We start from the raw sequence: 22,186 nt of genomic DNA on the forward strand, positions 1-22,186 counted from the left end.
TAGTCATGTAAATTAATTTACTACGTTTATTATACAAATACTTGTTAATGGATTAAAGATGAATTCTTTAACCGACTTCAAAAAAGGAGGTTCTCATAACTTTTAACTGGGTGTACCGATTTTGATGTTTATTTTTTTTTTGTTCGAAATCTGTTACTTGACAGAATAATCTATAATAGTATCTAATTAACTACATTTTCGACTATCTACGTTAATGTTGTTCTCATATAAGTAATTTAATTCAGTCTTTTTTTTGTTTGTTTGATAACAAGCACAATTATTTAGTAACTTCACACGTCATTTTTATTCAATTTTTTACTGATATATTTGTTTTAAGTACAGAGAAAGTGAACATGCTATCTAAAATCGAAATAATATCATACTAACCCAAAAATGCTGTTTACGCATTCATTCGCAATTTCTGTTACGCATTAACGCATTTTTTGTGCCATTCGTTTGGAATCTTTAGGCTACTTACTATTCTTTACCTAGTGAAATATGTAAGAAGCAATAAATATAGTGAATAGATGACGAAATATGCGGTTAACCAGTCGTCTCTATTCCGTTGCTGTTCACCTCTAAGGTTAAGTTAATTGCGACATTATAAATTGTAATACACGTATATATTAAAAATCACATATCCTGACTAACTAATTAATATCACCAAGCAATTTTGAAAGTACAAACAAATAGAATTTGTCTAACCTAGTCTCTTCGACTATTTAGAATTTTCATAAATTCAAGTTGAATTTCTTCTTTACATTTTTAACTTATTATTATCGGGACAATGGTTTTATAATTAAAAATAAATAAAAACATTGTCCAGATTAGATTTAGTAAGAATTATTTTTTAGGTAACATTCTTAAATCTAGTATGAAGCGTTAAGTATTTTATAAGACAAAACAATTTAATAATTTACTACTACTACTACTACTACTACTACTACTATTGCACTACTTATCCCATGGTGGAATCTCTATCAGTAGTCCTGCCACAGGAAACTTATAAGACAGTCGCAAAATTAGCGTGTACAATCTAAACATATTGATAATAAAAATATAATATATAGTAGATACATAATTAACCAATATATAAATGCACACATACCTATCTAAATAAATTTTAACACAAATATTGAAAACAATTTTAAAATTCTATGTAGGGTTGTGTAAAAGATATGTAGGTATGTACTGAATTAACATCACGATTCTGACTACACGCGATATATTGACCTCTGCACCAAGGGGTAGATAAAGACTACAATTAAGTTAATAGCCACATATTTAGTTTTATCTATACTTCAGAATAATTGGTTGACTTATTTTAAAAATAACCTTTTTTAATTGGTTTAATAAATTTCTAAACATTTTTAAAAATAGCTTCTAGTTCTGTTTGGTTAAAATGTATCTTAAATAGAAAGTATATTCCTTTATTTTTGTTTACAAAGTGATAATAATTGGAATAAACTAAATAACCTAGTATTTAACAACACAGTGGTGGCTAACACAGGATTCTATTATTTGGGTGGCGAATGCTAGTGCGACCCCATCTCGCTCCACCCAGGCGGACGACTGCTCACACGTGGTGGTTTTTTAGTCAGTTGGAGTCTGACATAACCCTCTGGCGCCCCCGCGCCGGAGGGTATCCATGATGGATTTTTCCCACTTTTAAATAACAAGATTCCATTAATTAAATTGATTATTTTGAAGTGTTAAATTGTTAATTAAATAATTACCAGTGTAAACATTTAAAACTTAAAAGCTAAAATTGTAATATCTGTAATATAAAGTGTAAGTGAATAAGTACTATTTTTATTTTCCCTGACTGCTTCAGAATTATTCTATCAGGAGTAATAAGTGTTATCGTTTGCTTATGGTAAAAACCAAGACCGATAGCTCTACATAGTTTTTGGGGCACAAAAGGTGCATCATAACAAATTACAAGGACATCTACCCAAAACATAACGAAATATTTGTTTAACAATATCTGCTAAGAGTCGGAATCAAGCCCGCTGTCCTAGATGTTAAAGGAACTTTTGGCATTACTACACCAAATTGGTGACTAGATACTAGGCTACTATAGTAAATGCATTTATAATATTAAATACAGTCTAGAATTCTAAAAATATCGCATCTCGTTTATGCAAAATATTTTCACTTTAATCAAGAGACTGTTGACATTGACAAACTGTTAAAAAATATAAGTACCTAGCAACATACGCGTATAATAGTTTGATTAGATAAGCCTATCACCATACTAACGAATCGATCATCATATCTCAATAAATATTATTCAATAGAATAACTTTATCAAGACAAAAAAAAAATGGTTCCTGAGTAAAGATACCAATAGAAAAAAAACTTATACATATATTTTATAATTATAAACAGATTTAAAATAACAAACACTATTTACAAAAATTACGGTAATTTATGACGATGTGATGGCGCATTGTTCATGTGTAGTGATAGTAGTTATGTATTCAATCACAATAGATGTTTGATTCTAGACAAACACCACAACACCCAATTAGGGGCGTAGCTACCGCCGTATCAGCCGTAACGTGTGTAAACAAAAAGTAGTAAAATATTACCCACGCTGTCACTTAATCTCGTGCTTCCCGGGCAAAACATACCAAAAAAATTGTCATACGTGCCTATAGAGTTTCTACTTCAGAAATGACAAAAGTAAAAAAAAGCAATTCCTTTTTCCCGAGTTAAGCTTGCGCCCAAAAGTTAGCAACATCCTAAATCGGTTATTGCGGGATTTAGTTAATCTTTATAAGCAATTAATTGTACCGAAAACATGTTTAAAATCCGAAATTCAAAAAAATCTACTCCATTAAGGAACTCATGGAATTATTGCTGATAAAATACAATAGCCTTGCATCCAATTTTTTGGAGGTACAGCATGCTTTATATTCTTGGCACTTCCAATTACAAACGCAACAGCTGAAAGAAGTTTTTCAAAACTAAAACTGACAAAAAATTACCTAAGGACTTTGATGAGACAGGAACGGCTATCAGACTTGTCACTATTGTCGATTCTAGGAGGAAGTGATAACTTATCTATACAAATAAATAAAATTGGAGTTTGTAATGTTAAGATAACCGATTTTTACTAAATTCATATGGATGTATACACGGTACATATACCAAACTAACATTTTTTACAATTTTTGTCTGTCTATCTGTCTGTTTGTTCCGGCTAATCTCTGAAACGGCTGAACCGATTTTGACGGGACTTTCAATGGCAGATATCTGATATACTAAGGAGTAACTTAGGCTACTTTTATTTTAGAAATATATTTATTTTATAACTCTGTGAACTGAACAATAACTTTTTGTTAAATTCCACGCGGACAAAGTCGCGGGCACAGCTAGTAATTAATAAATATTTATTTTAATTTAATGCAAGCATTTTTGTTTTTTTTTCTGTGAGAAATCTTTACTTTTCATTTTGGCTCCCTACTAATTTTGATACAGGGCCCCTTCAAGGCACGCTAGCCACTTGATTACCCATTATAAGTTAGCACAGGTATGGTATTGCAATAAGTTAATATTTACGTATATTTGTTTATTTTATTACTAAGGAGTAGCAGAAGTAAACGAGAATATTGTTCCACCAGGGTAGCAAACAAGCGAACGATCCACCCACAGAGTCCGCTTATGCAGTGTTACCAGAAATTTTTACCCGTTTGATCGACAAAGTGCCGTGAAATTATCGTACTTTCGAACCAAATATCACCCAAAAAAAACTTAAAATTAAAGATTTCAAGTATCAATTACATTGAAAAATTGTCAGTTCGCTAAAAATAAACCTGAACAAATGTATTCAATTTCATCAAGTTTCAAATTTCAATCGCGTACGATCCTAGGGTACGGATCGTACATCGTACGTAGGCTTGAATTATCGTACGTTTGGGATCAATCAGTGTTGCGTGTCAAGTGGTCACATTTAAATGTATTTGAGATCTAACAAGTACTTTTCCAGTTATATCTAATAATGCGTTTTTACTTGACTATTTTATCGTCGACCTATGTTGAATTATACCGTGTAACTCTTCACTGGGTGTACCGATTTGATTTTTGGTTTAGTTGAATTTGATCGAGATCTGATGACTATTTTTTGAATAATCTTTGATAACGCGTATTTACTTAATTATTTTTATGTCTACCTACGTTGTATTACTTGTCGATGTAATTGAATCGTTTTTTTTTTTTTTTTCGTTTGCTAGCAAACACAAATATCATTTACGAAAACCATATTTCGTCCTTGATTTACTTGAGCGACTCCGATATTATGCTTTTATGCTACTAATCGACAAAACAACATTTGTTAATTGACATAAAAATAAGTCAAATACAGGTCGTCTTAAACGTTTACATTAAAAGTAAGGTACCTCTTTCTACCTCGAAAGCAAAGCGTCTTTCCTGATTATTTACTTTTGTCAATTTAAATCTAGATGGAAAATTTACTAATTAATAAGTTAATAGTTTAAAGGAGCTTAACTTCTTAAATACCCATAATAAATTTACATAACTTTTAATATACCTACTTAAGGACTGAAAGTTTTTCCTGAGAATAATAAAATATTCTCTTGGTAAATAAAGTAAGAGTCGCCAAACGATTGCTAATATGGATATTATTTATATGATTTTAATATATCACTAATTGTGTTACTAAGCGCAAAACTCGAGAACGGCTGGATCTGTTGTAGCCGATATTTTTCCACTTTTCTGAAACTCTGTAGAAGATTATTACGGAATAAAAAATCAAAAAATTATAAATTTTTGAAAACGTAACGATTATAGATAATCTAATAATAGATAAAATTCACGAGTTTCGCAACGTCAGCGTCACAGTTCGCAAAACTGGACGTCTGTTGGGTCAGCTAGTAGAAAATAAAATCTTTATTCGAATAACATGTTTTATTATTTCTATGAGACAACGGCGATTCACTTTGTAACATTTATTTTGTCTAGATGATATCAAATAATTTATAAATATTTATAATGAGTAAATTATCTACATCGTACAAAGCTGTAATTGAGCATCACGCAATAAAATTATATCGATATTGGCTTTCGTGCTTTTTGTTTAAGAAGATTATCATTGATTTGTAATATAAACTAGTATAAACAAAAAGATATAAAAATCATGTAGATAAATTCTCGAAAAAGGTCATGGCATATATATGGTAATCTATATTACCAGTAATTACTAATTAGTAAAAATATCACACAGAAAAGGTCACTTCAAAATGATTTTTGCTCTTCACAATTTTGGTATCATTTACCATGCATTTATCTTATATTTAAAGCAATTATGATGTTAAATTAGTTTTAATTAAATGCAAGTCACAGATATTTAATTTTGTTTTTAATTGTAATGTCATAATATACAAATATATAAACGTATTATTAAAAGGAATATTCCACTCGCCCGAATACTTATTATTTGGTTTAATAATAAAATCATCTCTATTTATAAATTTGTATTCTGATTACCTACTTCGTTTATAATTTTAAGAAACCAAAATGTAGAATGTAGGTGCAGAAGGTGTTTGGTATCCAAAAATTACATATCTATTTATATATTTGATATAAGCAAATATACAATTCAACCTGTAACATCTCACTGCTGGGCATAGGCCTCTTTCTCCGTGTAGGAGAAGTTTCAGACCTTAATCCACCACGCTGCTCCACTGCGGATTGGCATCTGCCAACGACGATACGATAACGATAGTTACTCATTGTAGGATATATATCTATATATCCTACAATGAGTAACTATCGTTATCAGGTGTCTATGATACTAACCGGGAACGACTGCATAACATGCTCTCCGGGGCACGGTGGGAGACCCACAAGAACAGACAACCAGACCGGTAGAAATATTTGTACAAATTCAAATCCATCTCGAGCGGAAATTGAATTCCCAATCACCGGAGTGTGAGCAATTGCCAAAAAATATATCGATATAAGATAAATAATATGTATTACGTTATCGTAAAATATCTTTTTCAAAGGAAAAACTTAAATATTCCAAATTATGAGCTCATTTATCAACAAAAAAGATAGAAACTGAACATCAACGGTTTTAGCGCCTACGGAGAACTTTTCTTTAAATCCTCATATAATCACAAATGATTTTTACATACAAAGTAATTAGGCTATATAAAGCTTGTGTTAAATGCATTTGATTTATTTATTTTATTATTATTATTATTATTTTTGTTACTTAGGTTTGATTATTAAGTATTTATCTAAACTATAAAACTAATGCGACTAGAAAGGTTACTTCGGTGCAAAGAAAAATTGAGGCATTTAAATGAAATAAAATAATTATTTTCAATACTTATTAAAAAACTTTTCAGATTTTCATTTATACTAAGTATATATTTTTAAAAGCTATACCACATCTATAATAATTGTGTTTGCTCGCAAACAAAAAAACCGACTTCGATTACATCGGCAAGTAATAATAACTTAAATTGACGAAAAAAAATAACAAACGCACTAGTCCTCACTACGATTTTCGAGGATTTCGTTTCGCTTCGTTTCCCTCGATTTCTCTGGGATTCTTGGACACTTGGGATATCTCCTTTTCAACAAAAAAGAATTATCAAAATCGATTCATAAACGACAAAGTTATCCTCGAACATACCTAAATACATACGGTCGAATTGAGTAACCTCCTCCTTTTTTGAGGTCGGTTAAAAATGATAAACAAGTCTTTTTTGTATTGCTCGAATATCTGCTGGCACAGTAATTAAATTAAATAATAACGAAAATAAACATAAACGACACACACCTCTTGGCAACATTTCATTACTTAAAACATAAGTATATTATTATATACAATTTGATAAATTCATAAACAATTTAGTGAATTGTTGGTAATGTTACAGACTGTACCTACTTGAATATAGTCATTTTCCGTATGACAAAATCATAGGACATACCTGGCTAGCCATCAAAAACAGCAGCGCCAATATGTCGCTAATACGACACAATTATTGTTTTCAACAAAAGCCTACGTGATAAAGATCATTTACATCTCGTTATATAATCTCAGAAAGACGTAAATAGAGCGAGACATGTATTTTTCTTCTACGTACTCGTATCTTGGCAAACGCTTTTTAACGTTTTCTTTTGTATACGATTCAGCCTGTAACATTCCACTGTTGGGCATAGGCCTCTTTCTTCATGTAGGGGAAGGATTGGAGCTTAGGTAACCCAACACGCTAATTCACTGCGGTTTGGCGGATATTTTCCCTTTTTAACCGACTTCCAAAAAAGGAGGAGGTTCTCAATTCACTACTGTATTTTTTTTACATCAGAACTTTTGACCGGGTAGACCAATTTCGACATTTTTTTTTTTTAATAGAAAGGTGGTGTGTGTCAGTTGGCCCCGTTTAAATTTACTTGAGATCTAACAACTACTTTTAGAGTTATATCTAATAATGCGTTTTTACTTGACGCTTTTTTCTTCGACCTACGTTGTATTATACCGCATAACTTTCTACTAGTTGTACCGATTTTGATAATTCTTTTTTTGTTGGAAAGGAGATATCCCTAGTTTGATACCATGATAAGGAAACCAGGATCTGATGATGGAATCCCAGAGAAATCGAGGGAAACTCTCGAAAATCCGCAATAACTTTTTACTGGGTGTACCGATTTTGATAATTTTTAATTTAATCGAAAGCTGATGTTTATCATGTGGTCACATTTAAATTTTATCGAGATCTGATAACTACTTTTTGAGTAATCTTTGATAACGCGTAGTTACTTGACTATTTTTTCGTCGATCTACATTGTATTACTCGTCGATGTAATTGGAGTCGGTTTTTTTTTTCGTTTGCTAGCAAACACAATTATTTATAGTGTTTTAATATGACTTTTAAAGTCTACGTTTGAAATATTCTCCTAAGAAAGAGCAGCATTTACAAACATCTAAGCTGTTGGTGATTGTATAAATTGACTAATAATATTATTGACAAAGTATGTTATACCAAATGATTATATGTCATACCAATTGTATAATATGAAGCTGTATTATTTTAATTGGTCCGCTTAAGTAGTGGCCTCATATAAGAATTGAACCGCAGTTTTCTGAGTTTCAAAAGTCAAAGTAATCAAAGGATCGTGGATAGCACTAATTTGATAACGGATTGCTTTATACTGCTTATTCTTACTTCTCAATGTGTGTCACTAAGCTTTTTAAAATATTCCATCGATTGATCAGAAGCTGATAATAATTTAAAAACCCTCTGGGAATACCCAAAAAAAGTGATTGATTTTACTCGACAACAGTATTAACGTCAACTAAAATTTGTATTTATCGCACATCACCAATAGAGTCATCCTTAGACAGCGTCTTTAATAGTTTCTCAATTTGGGAAACTTTGTCCACAATCCCTTCAACAGCTATCTGATCGGACTTGTCAGTGGACGGACCTACCGCGACTTAACCTAATTTGTAGCTAATGCAAGCTGTGCAACTGTATGGAATGAATAATGCCTATATAAATATATTTTTGAAGTTCTTGCTCCATGTGTCTTTCTCTAAAAGAAACTTCTCGATTTGACACGCCCATTCTTCGAGGGTTTTTTAATCACTTTTTTATCTCTACATATCTATCTATGACCTTCAATTCGTCGCTATAAACATTTGCGATAGTACTGTTTACTTATGATACATCACTTATATATCATGAGTTGACAAACAAAAAATAGCTATGACGGCATGATGATATAAACAATGCATTATCAGAACAACGCAATTGGGTAGTATTGCTTTATTTTTTATTGCTTATAGTATTCCCTGATAAAGCTTTATAAGTTAAAGAGCCTTTCTTCAATCCCAAAGATAAGAATATTAACGCGCTCTAACATAAAATAATATTATAGGACGACGAATGCAGTAATACTGGTGTATTGATATTTGTAATTATTGTTTCAATCCTTGGAGCCATAGCGTGACGTTTGATGGTCTATACAATCCAGGGACGATAATTTTTTAAACCAAAAAATTAGAAGATGAAACCCATTAAAAAAATTAAGAGAATGTAATAAAAATAAGATTAAAAGCAATTTAATAGCGAATTGAGATGATAAGTGGGGATAGGGGGAGGTTTTAAGGTTGAAAACAGTTTATCACGATTTCCAGCAAAATTTACTTTTTACTATTTTCAAAGGCATCGACCCTAGCCTAACAAAGTTTCTTGACAGTCATTCTAACGCGAAAAAATTTTTTAAGATCGCACCATTTCATCCCGAAATCAACAGAGAAAAAAAATATATCATAATATTATGATATATTACATCTAATACAAACCTTCATGTTTCCACATACATTCCACTTCATTTTTCACATACAACAACATATTTAATTTTTTACGGATAATTATGGCACAAATCATGTTCGTGTGCCATTGTGATGTATCGGGGGTACACGCATAATAAGACAAGCACAAAAGTTACGCTAATGCGTTGTCAGAGAGAGGCTCGTGTCGATCAGCATCACCAGCTTCAAAATCTTCGAAATAAAAATTATGTAATTAATAATTTACATTATAAGTACTTTTTAAGCCCATATAAAAAGTATAGTTTGATTAAGTTGAGTTCAATTTAGACTGTCATAGAACTAATAACTAACTAGAATATCATTTAATCTATACATCTATACAAATAAATGAAATTGGAGTTTTTGTTTGTAATATTAAAATAACCGCTTTTTACTAAATACGTATGGATGTATATATAGCACGGTACACCAAAAAAAAATTTCTTACAATTTTTGTCTGTCTTTCTGTTTGTTCCGGCTAATCTCTGAAACGGCTGGACCGATTTTGACGGGACTCTAACTGGCAGACAGCTGATGTAATAAGGATTAACTTAGGCTACTTTTATTTTAGATTTTTTTATAACTGCGATCTGAACAGTAAAATTTTTGTTAAATTTCACGCGGACGAAGTCGCGGGCACAATTAGTACCTAATAAGAGCAAGTCGAAATAAGCACATGAATTTAACGTAATAGCTTTCTTAAATATGAAGTAAATAATAATAACTAAAGTAAAATAAGCTGTGTGACTACGAAAGCTATGTGGCTACGACAGTAAAGAATATAGTCACCCCCTCTCTTTCCGTGGCTGTTGTAAGTGGCGACTAAGGGATAACACAGTTCCACTACCTCCATGGAACTTAAAAAATGGCAGGATAACTATCCAACTGCTGGCTTTGAAAAATACACAGGTCGAAACAGGCAGCAGCGTCTTCGGTATGACAAAGCTAGCCCTGCGGTCACCAACCCGCCTGCCCAGCGTGGTGACAATGGGCAACACACATGAGTTCACGCCATTTTTGGCACGAACTTGTGGAGGCCTATGTCCAGCAATGGACTGCGATAGGCTGAAGTGATGATGATGATGAAGTGATGAAATTAAAATATGTTGTCACAATCAACTTGAAATGTGAATAAATGTCCAATACATCAATTTGCGTAAAAATAACTAATCTATACAAGTAATCAAACTGTAAGAGGACCAATTCTTTCGAAGATATTCGACATCGAAGATATTTTAAAGTTTTTGGAAGTGTATGTTATAGTGAAACTGAAAATGTACTTGATCGTCTGAGTCTAGGCCGAGCATCGCACTAAAAGTCTTTATAAGGAACTGGGTGTTGTGTTTATACTTATTACCAAAATTCGACACGGTTCCATAGGGAGTAGGGATGAATGTCAATGTGTGTGCGTAACTACTTATATATAATCCATCAGTGTAGTTAGTCCTTTTAGATTTAATTTTAGAAAATAAGATTTGTAAATGTTTCCCGTGTTCATCTTGTGTAATGTTCACATATACATAGACACTATAGCCGGTATATATCGGTGTTAGATCAAAATCTCGAAACTCGGAATGTTTAGAAATCTCTGTATTTAGTCATCATCTCCCTGCCCTTATACAGAAAATAGTAATTATATAAACATCGCTAGTAATTGATAAGGAGAAAGTAAGTTTAAACTAAAGGATTTAACTAAGGTCAGGGGGTTGAAGGTCAACACACACCACTTTAGCTTATCCTACACACTTTAAACGTAAGAATTTAATTATAAAATAGTGGATATAAAACATTTTCTGTATGAATTTTTTATAATGTACTACCTACATTTTTTTAATGGAAAGTATGTATACAAACCTTTTGTCACGTTAGCCGCTTGTATGTTACAGTATTCAACAATCCATACCACATCACAACACGTTAATATATTTTTTTACGACACAGAAATATTATAACGTTATCGAGAGTGAAAGTGTAACGTTATAGTTGTTATTTACATGTACGGCGTTTCGGCGACCGGCGTGAGCCGTCAACTGGCAGTAAGGACGCGGGAAGGTCGTGAGAATCGACGCGCATGCGTCGTGTAGTCAGCGGCAACGATGCTAACTGTCAGCATCCCTATCCTACAGCCTCTACATATATCTTATTTTTTTCTATGTTATGTTCATAACTTATCATATAAAAAATATATACCTAGGTACCTATTTATTTTCCTTTAATCATTGGTAGACATTTTAAAATTAACCATAAATTACGAAACACGAATTTTACGTCACACGAATTTTGGTACATTTAATACTCACCTCCCCCACCACTATACCACTACGTACGAGTTACTGTTTTGCACCACATCAGTTGCGATTTTTTTTTTTTATTTCCATTTAAATTATTTTATGTATTATTAAGATATATATAAAGACTTTTATAATTACCTGTGTAGGTATGAAAATTTATGAAAAATTATCAAAATAAAAGGTCGGCTCCTAATATACTAGTACAGCACTAAGTATTAATTGGCCAACAAAACAATTCAAAATTTTATTTTTAAGTTAATCGTAATATAATATGTTATGTATGTAGTTCAAATACATATAGGGTGCGCTCCACTAAAGGTCCGGAACGCCATCGACTACGACCGCTTAAAATAGCTTAAATTACCGTTCTATTAATGTAAAAAACGCCGCTGACATTGTAGGCGAATTTCATAAGTGGGATATATTTAAGCACTGTCAGCTGTCAGTTGTATGTTCGCAATACGGCGGTATGGTGACAACATGCAGCTATGGGGGTTGTGAGTCCGGGCCGTATTTAGGGGAGGGCCTCTCGGGGCTAATCGGGGTTTCAGCCCCGGGGCCTCCACAAAAGAGGGGCCACCCACAATAGACTTCGGAAAAAAAATCAATTTCAGACTAGTAAACATTAGTAAACAACTTTTTCTTGCATATTTTTTTTCGTGTTTTACCTTTTAAAAAAATTTTACATTCTATTTTGAAAATAATTTGGGGCCAATGAGTGCCGGAGGACCCAAAAAAATGCAAATTAAATTTAAAATTAATTTTTAAGTGAATTACAAAAAAAAGAAACTACAACTACGTTAAAAATTACAATAATGACAATTGGTGCGTACCAAATGGTTGTACCAAAAGTGACGCTTCCACATTTCAGGCTTCGGAGGAAAACTTCCATTGATGACAATGATTGACGTCAATGCTTGCTTACAATTGCTGATCTTGTTCAACGTGGGGTTCATGTAGATCGTAGGTGCCATGTGCAATGTACATGCAAGCATGCTGATGCAGCGATCTTCTATGGTAGGTCATGTGTAACAAAAGGGCCTCCCCGCCTTTGTTGCCCTGAGGCCTCCAGACCTCTAAATCCAGCCCTGTTGTGAGTAAATATTTCGCATGGAATGAAGTAAAACTTAATTCAACGTGGATTTCCGGGAATTTATAACTCCCGTTGCTTTTTTGTCGAATCGAATAAGAGATAACATTCACAATTTTACATTGAGTTGTTTGTTCAAATTCTTGCCGTTTTTATTAAAGCCAACTCAGACCCACCTATATTTTGTGTCGAAATGGGCGTGATGTGGTCGCGAACAGTAAATAAATAAATAAATATCTACACAATACACACACGGTCGTCTGTTACTAAAGTAAGCAACTTAATGCTTGTGTTATAGGTTACAGCCGACTGGTATATAGCTACATATTTTTTTTTCGATAAACATACTTATAAATAATACATATATAAATATATAAATAAATATTTATATTACACCCAGACTCGGGGTGGGAATCGAACCCACAACCCTCGGAGCAGAAAGCAGGATCACTACAAACTGTGCCAACGGGCTAGTCAGTGACGTCATCTATGACGTCGAGCAATCGCTCGCGACGAACGGGTCTCAGGTGTAACGATAAAAAGGGCGTTACCATGGTTGCGGTCGCTTAATGGAACGTACCCATTATGTTCTTTAATATTATGACTTACTGAAGTCAGAGTTTAGTGACTGTGACCTAGGTAATTTATGTTACGATTAATACGCATGGAATCTTTTTTGTAAATTAGAGACGTCCTACTGATTTTCTTTTTTTTTAAAATGAATATTCCAATGTCATACTATTAAACAAGCAATTCTTGTACCTATATATCACTCACTTCAGCCTATCGCAGTCCACTGCTGGACATAGGCCTCCCCAAGTTCGCGCCACACATCCCGGTCTTCCGCAATCCTCATCCAGCCTACACCGGCAATCTTACGTAGATCGTCGGTCCAACGGGCCGGAGGACGTCCCACACTGCGTTTGCCAAGACGCGGTCTCCACTCTAGGACCCGTCTACTCCAACGGCCATCGGTCCTGCGACACAGATGACCAGCCCACTGCCACTTCAACTTGCTAATTCTGTGGGCTATGTCGGTTACCTTCGTTCTCTCGCGGATAGTCTCATTTCTAATCCTGTCTTTGAGAGAGACCCCAAGCATAGCCCGTTCCATTGCACGTTGAGCAACTTTAAACTTGTGGACCAGTCCCTTGGTCAGTGTCCACGTCTCGGCTCCGTATGTTAACACAGGCAGGACGCATTGCTCGAAAACTTTTGTCTTCAAGCACTGCGGAATCTTCGAAGTGAAGACTCGACGGAGTCTGCCAAAAGCCGCCCAGCCCAACCGAATCCTCCTATCGGCCTCCTTCTCGAAGTTGTTGCGGCCTAGTTGGATAGTATGGCCTAGGTAAATATAATCCTGAACAACTTCGAGAAGGGTACCATCGACCGATACCGGTATCGGTATGACTTGGTTGTTAAACATAACTTTCGTCTTATCCAAGTTCATACAGAGACCGACACGTCGGGAGGATTCGTTTAGGCCGGCCAGCATTTGGCCTAACTCATCCAGCGTCTCCGCAAAGATGACAATATCGTCGGCGAAACGAAGGTGAGAGATGAATTCACCGTTGACGTTGATGCCCCGTTCCCCCCAATCCAAGGTCTTAAAAACATCCTCTAGCGCAGTGGTAAACAGTTTCGGTGATATTACATCCCCCTGTCTTACTCCGCGCCGGAGGGAAATAGGTCTTGTTCTTTGGTCATTGACATGAACGGTCATCGTCGCCGCGTCGTACATAGATTTTAGTACCTCGATATATCGCCAGTCGATATGACATCTCTGCAGAGAGTCCAGGACAGCCCAGGTCTCGACGGAGTCGAAGGCTTTCTCGTAGTCCACAAATGCCATACACAGCGGTTGATTATATTCTTCCGTCTTTTGGATAATCTGCCGAACAGTATGGATGTGGTCCACGGTGCTGTAGCCATTTCGAAACCCAGCCTGCTCTGGTGGTTGGAATTCGTCGAGTCTTCTGGCGAGACGATTCGTAACAACCCTCGAAAACAGCTTATAGACGTGGCTCAGAAGTGAGATCGGTCTGTAATTCTTTAACAGAGACTTATCGCCTCTCTTAAAGAACAGCACCACCACACTCCTGGACCACGCCTCCGGCGTGGTACCTCGGTGATGACGGCGTTAAATAATCTTGCCAAGGCTTTCAGGACAGGTCGCCCTGCGGCTTTAAGGAGTTCAGTGGTAACTCCGTCATCCCCCGGGGCCCTCCCGTTTTTAAGCTGCCCGAGCGCTGCACCAATCTCATCCTCTTCGAAGTCCGGGATACACTCCGAATAATGGCGCAAAAATGGTGCCCGTGGATCTTCGGTGTCCCAAGTCGCAGGCTTGCGTGCGCTCGACGAGTACAGCTGTCCATAAAAATTCTCAACCTCTTCTCGGACCTGAGGGCGAGAGCAGACGGTTCTGCCATCTGCTGTTTTAAGCTTCGCAAGAAGGCTTCTCCCCAATGGTCTTTGGAAAACTTTGGACCCCCTATTCTGCTCAATCAGAGTAGCAACCTCTCTCGTATTTGAGCAGCGGAGGTCTCGGCGAATAATTTTCCGTACCCTCTTGGAAAGAGCCCTCTGTTCTGGCGAAGCAGCCGGCAACTCGCACCTCTGCCGCATCAGATCCAAGGCTTCGGGAGAAAGTTTGGACTGCTTCGTTGGCTTTGTTGGTGGAAAGTGCCTGCGACCCAGTGTACACACCGTCTTCACCACGTTGTCGGTTATCTCGTCCACGTCGCTAGTAGTTTCCAGCGAATCGAATCGGTTTTGGAGTTCCAACTGAAACTGCTCGGAGCCACATAGTATTTGGGGCAGCGTAGGTCGGAGAGTAGATTTCATCAAGCGGGTCCGCTCCTTTCGGAGACATATATTCAGAGTGCCCCGTACTAGCCGGTGGTCGCTGCCGGTGTTAAACCTGTTAACCACTGAGACATCTCTGAATATATGCCTTTTATCCGCTATGATGAAATCTATCTCGTTCCTCGTCACAGTATCGGGGCTTTGCCATGTCCACCTCCTTTGGGGCTTCTTCTCAAAAAATGAGTTCATCAAGAAGAGCCCCTCCGATTCGAGGAAGTTGACAAGCGTCTGCCCCCTGTGATTCCTGTGCCCCTTGTAATATCTTCATACAAGGCTTCAACTTCATCGTCAGAGTGTGCCGAGGTCGGCGCATATACCTGTATCACTTTCAGGGAGTACCTGTCGGTGAGCTTAAGTACAAGGTACGCTACCCGGGTCGACACACTACTGACTTCCACAACGTTGTTAGTGAGAGTCTTGTGAACCAGAAAACCGACGCCACCTTGGGAAAGCCCATCACCTTCACGGAAGTAGAACAAGTGCCCGGAGTCCAGGATCATCGTGTCCTCTCCCTCTCTTCGGACTTCAGACAACCCCAGTATGCTCCACTTAATGTGACTAAGTTCTACCTCAAGTTCGGTGAGGTGATGGTCCAACCGTAGCGTGCGTCCATTATACGTAGCCAGGAATATTTTTCTATGTACCTATATATACTTAATCTGAATCTCGAAAACGGCTCCAATGATTTTCATGAAATTTAGTATACAGGGGATTTCGGTATTTAAATATGATTTCCAAAATTCACGATTTACTAAAAATACCGAGATAAACTCGGTCACCCAGGTACTATACCTTATAAATTGAAGGAAATTTATAATTATTCAGCAAACTACCTTTTAAGGCCACGAAAATTACCCTCAAAATTTTCCATTTGCAAAAAGTACCTATCTACATACTAAATGCAACTTTTTCACTCAAAAAAAGTATAAATATTGTAATCATTTTTCAATATTTTATATTTAATATATATCATAAATTTTTTGTATAATAATGCATTTAATATTTTTGTCCCATTTTTTATATAGTAATTATCTCTATGAAATAAATAGACAGCGAAGTTATTAATATGCCGACTATATGTCAAAGCTATTATTAATTAATATTATCTCAGAATATTATAATAAATAAATAAACATTTTCTGTATTACCCATCGGATGCAATCGTAATAAAAATGTTGCTTTAAATACTTTGGCAATAGCGACATCTCGTGAAAAGTAAGAGAACTAACTTAGTAAAATATTAGAAAGACCGTAGGCCTCCCTAGAGGGTCAAGCTATAACTACGCTAAATTTTTTTGCAATGGTATAAATGTTCGGAAAAAGTGATTGTTAATAAGTATATAGCCATACACATAGTAATGTAAAAGTATGTGACGCCATCTATCGGTGGTATATCAATAAATACTCGACCAAGTGCTTTATTATCAAAATTTCTGAAAATTTGCAAATTAAATTTCCGAAAGTATACATTGTTTGAAAAAAAAAATCCCTAATAACAATTTACTTCATCGCTGGTCTTTAAAACTGCATTGTGGTGAAAGTTTTAAGTGAAATGTTTACTTAATTAGAAATTTATATCTTTTAAAGTAGCTTGAATACATAATCATTTTCATTTAATCTAATGCCCCAACATGCAATTAGTCATAAAAAGTTCGTTTTTTGAACCTAAAAAATACTCATTGTAATCCGAAATAACCAATAGTGGGTATGAAAAATAGATGTTCGCCCATTCTCAGACCTACTCGATTTGCACTCAAAATCTCATAAAAATCGGCCCAGCCGTCGTCGAAGGAGTATGGTAACTAATATTGGGACACGAGAATTTTATATATAAGATTGTGTTATTGCTTAGCAATGGAATACAATTGGTAGATTTTTTATAATCTATTTTAATCAAAATCAATTCCATTTTATCATACAATATTTTTTAAATAAAGGATTAAAAGTTTTAAATTGAATATACTTAAATCACATGGAGTATTTGTATCTTCAGTATTGTCAGTCTCATATAATAGATCACCATATTGACAACAAAGATAGAAGGCAACCTATTCGTACAAACTTCCTGCCTCACCTATATTGAAACCATATATGTATCTGTTCACATTCATGTAACATTTTTATAATTAGATTAAAAATTGACAAACTGTACTATAACCGATTAATATTTTTGTAACACCTATTAAAAAATATTACTTTGGTTAATATTTAAAGGACATATCAAAGAAAAAAATCCTCCATAACAAGCTCGTTTCGTAATTTTATTTATGTAAATTTGCAGATATAATTAATACAAATTATGGTCATGTAAATCGGGATCTATGTTAATTAATACAACTATTAACTGGTTAAACGTCACCGTCTCACTGCCTCTCAACAACAGTTGATTGCATCCATTAATAATTTCAAGTGACTCATTAAAATATAAAAAGGCAGTCTCGGAAATGTGGCTTTACAAATACTGTCTTACTTCTAAGTTTACATTATGAGATTTTTATTGTGATAGTGATAAAAGACAAACTTAATCTATGTGAACATACTCACTACCAGGATGGCTACAGTATGCATGCATAATTTGCATAGGTTCTCACTTTCTAGGTGATTTTAGTGCATGTCTATGTCAAGTATTAAATTCTAAATGTTTATTTTTATGTGACCAAACCTATATTGTCTATATGTCATCATACATCACAATTTTTACTACAGCTATCTGTACAATTTTGGAAATTTGTAGACTTTTAAATGCCAATCTAAGTTGAAGCTACTTATTTGAGCAGCAGGTGTATTATATACATTGCTACTGTAAAAATTAACTTCTAATTTCTTATTCATTTAGCATCATTCCTATATTTGCAAACAATTTAATTCTGAAATCAAGGAATGCGAACAAAACAATCTAGATACAAATTAAACTATTCACAAACAAATCCATAAATAAACTTTGATTAAAACATAAAACATTGAAATACTTAGAATGTTGACACTACTGATTTTATGAATGTGTAAAAACACCATTCAGTATGAAAGAGAGCAGTTATTCCTCAGACTCATTTTGTTCTATCTTCGTTTGCTTCAACCACGGATGCTGAAGGCACTCATAAGCGGTGGCTCGTCGATTTGGATCAAAGTCTAACATAGGCTTCAGAAAATCAGCAAATTCTTCAGCATCCTTTTGACTCCACTCATACTTCTCAGTTAAAACAGACACTAAGCCCCAAGGTTTTAAACCTGTTATATTTCTAAGTTCACCTTTTTTGTTGAAAAATATTTTAGAGTATTTTCCTGAAGCAGCAATTCTTTTAGGAATGTCTCCAAGAAGCTCTATTATATGAGCGAGGTGATCCTCATCCCGGCTATAACCGTCTCCTGAATGTGGCTCAAAAAGGTAGTCACCAGTAGCTAATTCAAAAGCCATGCAGGCCGTACTCCATATGTCAGCAGATGTGCCATAGCCTGCACTCAATAATACTTCTAAGGAACGATACTGCCTTGTCTGTATGTCTTCAGTAAAGTGTCTATGTACCCAACAAGCATTACCTAAATCGGCTATCTTAACCTCCACATCACACACATCAAATGCAGGATCAGGTTTCTTATCATGTATTTGCCCTTTGTTTTGTGAATTAAAGGAAGGTGGGGTGTCCGTCATCTCTCCCTCTGACATAGGTGTGCCTGCGTCATCTCCACATCCATACTGTTTACTCCTTACCTGCACGGCTTCTGCGTCTGTATCAAAAACTTCATCATCAGCTCTCTGAAGATCATTACAGCCATTTATATTAGAGTCATTTTCAGAGCGGGTATTTTCTATTACACTAACATCCTCTGGGGTTTGAGGAGAGTCATCATTGTCCTGGGACATAGGTGCAGACTCGCTGTTATTACTAGTCTTTTTCTGCTCTTCCATTTCTTCTATTTGTTCCATTTGTTTTTTGAGAAGCATTGACTGACGTTTAGCTTTTTTCTTTAATTTCTTTTTTTTATTTCTACTCATTTTTCCTGTTACAACTTGTTCCTGAAATTCTTTTGGTGCAGTGCTTATTAGGGAATGGGGTAATCTGAGCCCCAAGGAATGTAGCTCAGTAGCTTCTGCTGCCAGTTTACGAATATATGTTTCATCAACACACACTAACACATTTTCAGGTTTAATATCTGTATGAATTATTTTACATTTTGTATGAAGATAATCTAAGCCTTCCAGTACTTGGCGTATAATAGTTTTAACATTATCACGGGGAATGCCTCTATAATTTGACTTAAGAATTAGCTTAAGCAGGTGATGTCCTAGGACTTCAAACACCATACACACATGTGTCCCATTAACACCTGTTATTTTAAAATCGTTAAGCAACTGGACTGTTTTATTCCTCTTGGGATCTGTCGGATCACTGTCACGAACAGCTTTTAATATCTTTATTTCATCTAAAGCTGTTTCTGTAAAATGTGGTGCAGACTTAACAACTTTCAAGGCGACAAATCGTTTGTCAACGAGATCCCAGCACAGCCATACAGTAGAAAAATGACCCCAACCCAACTTCCTAGTGACGTGGTAGCGATTCAGAAATAGGTCTCCTATTTTGACAGGATGGTATCCTCCTTTGCAATAGTCAGCGCTATCTTCCTGTTCTTCGTCGTCGCTGGCGTACTGCTCGTCCTCGTCCTCCTCAATCGTTTCATTGGAAGAACTATGTGTCGGCTCAAGACGATTCTGATTTTGATTGCGCAGCCCGTTTCCCTGTCCACCAGCGCCGTGATCTTCCTCGCGATTTTTCTTTTTTCCGAGTTTATGCCTTTTCTTTTTCGCCTGAATGGCGAGTACTCTTCTGTTTACATCTGATTTAGAACTCATTTAGTAAATTAAAAACACTTTCAACAAGTTCCAATATAAATAAATTTATCTTTTCATCTCAAGCTTTTTGTTTGAGTATGGCGGCCGGTTTCAGACAGAACAAAATGCGCTCGAACATGAATAGTTCCAGTGTTACCGATAAAAATAATCAAAGATAAAACATAATTATGGAATTATCATTGAGGTGAGAAATATATTATTATATCATTGGGAATTATGGATACTTCGCTTCGTAATGTTTTTAATAAAGCTGACGAGCGAGACTCGAGTGTCGATTAAATTAAATCATTGATAAACAATATAATAAATATAACTTAATCATGATATTGCCATGCCCTACCAATGCCTTACATATCGAATCTATATTAAAAAGTTAATATTTTAGAGTTTTGTATTGTCATTTTATATACTTGAATTGGGTATATTATCTCACTCCTCCCCAATTCATCATCATCATCATCATCATCATTCCAGTCTATTGCAGTCCACTACTGGACATAGGCCTCCACAAGTTCGCGCCAAAAATGCGTGAACTCATGTGTGTTGCCCATAGTCACTGGGCAGGCGGGTTGGTGACCGCAGGGCTAGCTTTGTCGCACCGAAGACGCTGCTGCCCGTCTTCAGTCTGTGTGTTTCAAAGCCAGCGGTTAGATGGTTATCCCGCCATCGGTCGGCTTCTTAATTTCCAGGGTGGTAGTGGAACCTTGTTATCCCATAGTCGCCTCTTACGACACCCACGGGAAGAGAGGGGGTGGCTATATTCTTTACTGCCGTAGCCACACAGCACTCCCCAAGTCAAGTATGCGTAAAGAAGTTTTACTTCAAAAATTACATCCAGTAAAATAATAATTATTTTTTCCTCCACACTAGTTCTCAAAATCACATACACATCAGTATTATCTGCTTCATGAAGATTCACTGAGATAAAATGAAACATTTCTTTAAAGAGTAATTAGTTATATATTTAGATTATTTTACATAGTTTTCCAACTGCAAATACCATTAATCAAAATGGTAATTTAGAAATACCACGATTTCTTAATTTCTTACCCTTTTTAGGGTTTTGTACCCAAAGGGTAAAAACGGGACTAAGACTTCACTGTCTGTCTGTCCGTCCATCCGTCCGTCAGTCACCAGGTTGTATTTTAAGAACCAAAATAGCTAGACTGTTGAAATTTTCACAAATTATGTATTTCTGTTGCCGCTATAACAATAAATACTAAAAACAAAATAAAATAAATATTTAAGGGAGGCTCCCTTACAACAAACGCGATTTTTTTGCCCTTTTTTTGCTCGATATCAATTTGTATTTTTACTTTATTAATAAATAATAAAATTAAAATATAATAAATATATAAGAAGGAGCCCCTGTACAAAAAATATCATAATAAGTCATTTTTTACCTATTTTTGCTCGATATCAATAAATGATAACAGGTGGGCACTTGAAATAGTCACAAAATATTTAATTGTATATTTACTTTCATAATAAATAATAAAATTAAAATAAAAAAATATTTAGACAAAAAAAATGTCTAAATATTTTACCGAGTCAATGCGACTCGCACTTGGCCAGGTTTTAAATATAACTTTAATCATTTAATGGCTTTGCTCTGTTTCAATATAATAATATACTAGCTGACCCGGCAAACGTTGTTTTGCCAATAAACTATCTACTATAAGTGTGCGAGGATTTACTTATAATCGAAAGCGTTGTAGACAATGAAAGTATCATTC

The 22,186-nt window shown here is 35.2% G+C and overlaps 2 protein-coding genes across 2 annotated transcripts in view; both read right to left on the reverse strand.

The window, feature by feature from the left end:
- The window catches only part of LOC123659669 (glycogen-binding subunit 76A), a 52,315-nt gene extending 40,925 nt beyond the window's left edge, over positions 1 to 11,390 (reverse strand). The window contains exon 1 of the mRNA XM_045594867.1: positions 11,210 to 11,390. The gene's annotated coding sequence lies outside the window, so the exon portion shown is untranslated. The remainder of the gene's footprint in view (positions 1 to 11,209) is intronic.
- A 6,451-nt stretch (positions 11,391 to 17,841) lies between these two features.
- Positions 17,842 to 20,619, reverse strand: LOC123659467 (SRSF protein kinase 2). Its single transcript, XM_045594679.1, has one exon. It carries the CDS (start codon positions 20,448 to 20,450, stop codon positions 18,636 to 18,638), a length of 1,815 nt encoding a protein of 604 aa, XP_045450635.1. The 5' UTR covers positions 20,451 to 20,619; the 3' UTR covers positions 17,842 to 18,635.
- Between the last annotated feature and the right edge of the window lie 1,567 nt (positions 20,620 to 22,186).

Source organism: Melitaea cinxia, chromosome 14, assembly GCF_905220565.1.
Source record: "Melitaea cinxia chromosome 14, ilMelCinx1.1, whole genome shotgun sequence".
NCBI lineage: Eukaryota > Metazoa > Arthropoda > Insecta > Lepidoptera > Nymphalidae > Melitaea > Melitaea cinxia.